General features: G+C 32.7%; 1 protein-coding gene across 1 annotated transcript; it reads left to right on the top strand.

The window, feature by feature from the left end:
* The first annotated feature begins 2,681 nt into the window (after positions 1–2,681).
* LOC146925434 (uncharacterized) lies at positions 2,682–4,302 on the top strand. Its single transcript, XM_085710338.1, has 2 exons — positions 2,682–2,768; positions 3,475–4,302. The coding sequence occupies exons 1-2, from the start codon at positions 2,754–2,756 to the stop codon at positions 4,045–4,047; spliced, it is 588 nt and encodes a 195-aa protein (XP_085566464.1). The 5' UTR covers positions 2,682–2,753; the 3' UTR covers positions 4,048–4,302.
* Positions 4,303–4,779: the final 477 nt, after the last annotated feature.

The following is a 4,779-nucleotide window of genomic DNA, read 5'->3' as shown; positions in this document are numbered from 1 at the left end:
ATGGGTTGTATCATTTAGCTAAGCCCAATGGGAGGTCCCTGCCCTCAGCCGTTTAGCTATTTAAACGTCATCCCATCAGACGGTTAATTATTTCTGAACATCATTGTGAAAACCTAGAACTAGACGGAATGAGGGTAATTATCCCTCTCATAGTTGTCGGCGTTGTCTACGTTTATCCTTCATCAACCTAATTCAAAGGTACACAATTCTTCTTGTTTTTTTTCCTTTATTTGTGATGATATGCTATAACTTGTATCTATTGATCTATGACTAAGCACTAAAACTTTCATCACTTACGGCACAAGTTAGCATTTTGCATTATATATAAATGATTTTGATTAATATCAAATCACACAAGTAACTCTACTTACCTTTAATTGATAGATAAATAACATTTTACCTATTCTTATTCTTAGGATTCATCATTCTATTATTTACTAACCTTAAAAAAGAAACTCTTTATTGACTAGAGAATAGCACACTCACACCCATGTCATTCTGGACATGATTCACCAATGTAGAATTTGCGATCATATAGTTTCACTTATCACATCCAAATCAAATTCAGAAAATAAAGACAATAAGAAAGGACAGCCAGCTACAAAACGACAACATAGTCGGTGATGTGGTTTCCACGTGTCACACATCCATTGGATATAGGTACGGTCTACGTTGGTAATTCCTTGTAGGGATGGGCCCATCATAGTTGGTCCATTGGCCCACCAGCCGACCATAGCCAATACAGTTTGGAATTAGATGGACGATCATACCACCTAGTATATGATTTGACACCAACGGTAAAAAATAAACCTACAATAAATTAGTAAATATGTTTTTTTTTTTGCTAACAGTAAATATGATGTTATTAAAAATTCAACCATTTAAACCCAAACTATAGTTTATAAACCTGTCACAGGATAAAACTATACCATAAATCTAAATCTAAAAGAAGAAATGATAATAAGGTAGAAGAAATGTATAATTAGTCACTTTAGTCCCTGAATGCAGAGAAATTGCAAAACAATCCCTGATTGTAGACTGTTAGTCAATTTCAGAGACTAAAGTGACTAACGAAGTCTACATTCAGAGACTAAATTGACTAACGGAATCTGCATTCAGGGACTAAATTAACTAACAGAGTCTACATTTAGGGACTATTTTGTAATTTATCTGCATTCAGGGACTAAAGTGACGACTCCTTTCCTATTCGGGGACTAAAGTAATTAATCTCCCAATGATAATCAATACCTAGCCTAAGTTGGTTGCGCCTAGTTTGTTCAAAATATAAGGTAAATAAAATTCTAGCATGATCAATATGTTAATGTTTGCGAGAAGTTTAGTCTTGAAGTACACAGAAATTTTACCATTGATGCGATAAGTGTTACTATCTAAGATTGAGTGGTTAAGCAAGTTTTTACAATTCTCAAGACCTTGGATCAATCCATGTATACTAATTACTATGAGATCTTTTTGCATTTTCATGATATTTGTTTGGCAAAAATAACATTTAGGATCCTCGGTTAAAAGTTCAAATCCTTGTTTGAAAATCCGAATAGGATAGTTCAATCGGTAGAATTTTGGATGAGTCTTTACTGCGGTAAAGTTATATATTTTGATGAGTCGGCCACAATTTTATTTTGGTTCAAGCGATTTAAGACGATTGAATGATGATCTAAAGATCTCGCTGGTTTGATGTCCTATTGGTTTTTTAAAACAATGGTTCAAACATTGTCCTTCTACGTTAATAAAGAATGCCAAACACACTCAACTCTTTGGACCCTAAAAAAAAACTGACGAAGCTTCACCAATGATGTGGCCTGAGTTCGAATGCAACTTTGAACTTGCAACAATATTAAAACTTTTAAGAAGAATTGTCGTTCATTTGCGTCATGCAAAACTCGATGGATTAGTCTCCACAAATTGCACGTGGAGGATACATCCGATTTAAGCTAAAAAAAATAGTGCTTCATGAGTCCACAAGTCCTATTAATCTGTGTAGACATTTAGTGCAAACTAACTATAAATCATTTAGTATCTTAATTAATTGTTTTTAACTCATATTTTAGTTGTTGTGCACTTATTTTTTATTTTTTTTTAACATAATGCCACTTTATTATATCGGTTTATAAATAATTTACACAAATATTAATATGTAATTAGATGTACCTGTAAATAAATTTTTTTGTCAGAAAAATTTGTAAATAAGTTTTACTTAAATTGCAGTAAAAAAATGTTTTACTTAAATTAGTCACGGCTAAAAAAAAGGTTTTACTTATTTTAATGATTTTATTTTACTGCTGTTCAATCATGATTAAAAAAAAAAACTCTTTCAAAAAAAAAATCATGATTAAAAATTAAAAATAATTGTTAATTTTGTGGTTTCCCCTTACATACGACTGCACAAAGCACATAGTCATAGAACCAAAAGAATATGATGGCATCGATGAAAAATCATGCTCCATAATTCATTCTCCCAATAGAGTGATCCAAAATAAGCATTATTTAATAAAATTGTTACCTCATCTCTAAGCTTTTGCCACCATTATTGCCAAACATGCTTACTAGCATTCAGTGAATGGGGTGTCAAATCCCAAGATTCTTGAACTGCCCCCACCTCATCTCTTTCATCAACTTGTGCCCTCAAACCTCTATATAAACCATTCTAAATTCCATTATTTTTCATCAAAATTAAAGCATAGTTTCCTATAGCAATCTTAACTTTGTTCTTTAAGGATTTTCTTTGTATTCCAATTATGGCCACTGTTGAGGTAACTCTACCAATTTCAAGTACTTGGTTTTTCATCATAGTTTTCTTTTATTTGTTTTCCATTTGATTTTAAACATTGATTTATCAAATTGTGCTAATATTTTAAAGCATCTAGTAGGAAAAATAAGAGTACTCATTTCTTTACCCTGCATTACTTCCACATGACATGTTTTAATCACGGGCACAATCACATTGTGATTCATATTGGATAGAATCGTAGTCAAATGTAGCACATTTAGTTCAAATCGCGTCACGTTGTAACCGGAGAGACATTAAAATATTGATGACCTTTTTTAATGCATTAGATGGCTCTGCCTTCCTATTTACTCAAGAAGATATGATTATAAAAAAAAATTGAAGCTCTTAAAATGGAAATATTAATTATAATTGGTTATCACATTAGACAAAGCCACATGAATTAATCATGCACATTTTCCATGTGTCCATATTAGTCAGAGTATTGAAAGAAACATCAATTTTGAGTCTTTTATTTTTGGTCTCAAACCCTCCCGTTCATAAGGATAAATTATCTCATAATCGCCAAAGTTCGATTAAAAAGTAAAATCTGAACAAAATTTGTTTTAGATAGGACTTGAACTCGAGTTCTACTAAACAATGTGTTTAACATAAGTTCATTAATCACTTTGTTTTACTTAGCCTTGTCTAATAAACAACATTTGAATTTTGATCTGAATATGATTCTGCAGGTTGTATCAGCACAGACTGCACTCTCCGACGACACTGCTCAGTTATCATTGAAATCTGATGAAAAAACCACCGAAGAAATCATTGAGAGTCCAATCACACCAGCAGCATCAGAAACCAAAGAAGAATCTTCAGCTGAAGAAGCCAAACCTTTGCTTAAAGCTGAGGCAAAAGAGGTGGTAGAAGAAGTTCTTGTGGCTGCGAAAGATACAGCAGAGGAAACAAAGAAGGAAGAACAAACCGAGACAAAGGAACCTGTTGAGGAAACAAAAGAAAACGGTGATTCAGTTAATGTCGAGGAAACAAAAGAAAATGGTGATTCTGTTGTTGAGGCTGTTCAGGAAAAACCAGCTGCAGAATCTGAGACAGAAAATGTTGTTAAGGATGAGAATGTGGTAGCTGAGGCTGAAACTAAGGACAATGTTAAGACAGAAGAAGCCACAGAAGAGAAAAGTGAGGAGAAGGTTGAGAAAGAAGAAGCCTTGGATGAAAAGAAAGAGGAAGAAGTGATCACCAACAATGATGCAAAAATTGAGAAGAGTGAAGAAGAGGCTCCAACTGAGAAGAGTGAGTAAGGGAAAAATGTGTGAAGTTTATGAAAGTGTTTAATTAGAGAGAGTGGTTAATTACTTTAATCACTTTAAGTTAAGTTTCATGTCTTGTTGTTGAATGTCTTTTTCTTGTTACTTGTTAGTGTTGTAATAAAATAGCTATAGTACTTACTACTAGTAGCTAAATGCATGGGTGATGTGATGAGATGACCCATTTGAGTTTACCTAATGTAACCTTTTCAGTAATATGTTCCTTTGTATGATTATGCATTTTGGCTTTGTTTGTTTGTTAAAAAATATATGTAAGATTTGTAACAATATCTTTCTTTGAGTAATGTCCCTTAGTCATTTGACATTTACATAAACTCGGTTCAAATATAAAAGGCATCATGAGACACTTTATACCATAGTAAAAAAAAAAAAAATCAATTATGATCGAGCTTTCACTTTAAACTTGAATAAATGTGAAAACAAATGAAACCTCAACAATAAGCAAGACTAGTTGGTCACTATGGATCCACTTACAAGGTCATTTAACAGGTTTACGAGTTTTACCACAAAATTGTAGTATACATGATTATTAGTTGCGACTAATCTTCATTGTAAACATGAGAGAGAAAAGGGGTTATAATATTATAAAGAAAAGAGGATAATGGATGTCTGGTTGAGATGTAACAACTGAGAAAAATGGAGAGAATTCCAGAATCCATTCCCCACAAGAAGTATATAAGTCCCTCTTAAGTTTTAATCAATTAG

Source organism: Medicago sativa, chromosome 5 (assembly GCF_051527215.1).
Source record: "Medicago sativa cultivar Bolivia chromosome 5, Bolivia_mono, whole genome shotgun sequence".
Lineage (NCBI taxonomy): Eukaryota > Viridiplantae > Streptophyta > Magnoliopsida > Fabales > Fabaceae > Medicago > Medicago sativa.
The sequence above is the reverse complement of the archived record's forward strand: the minus strand, read 5'-3'. Positions and strand labels throughout refer to the sequence as shown.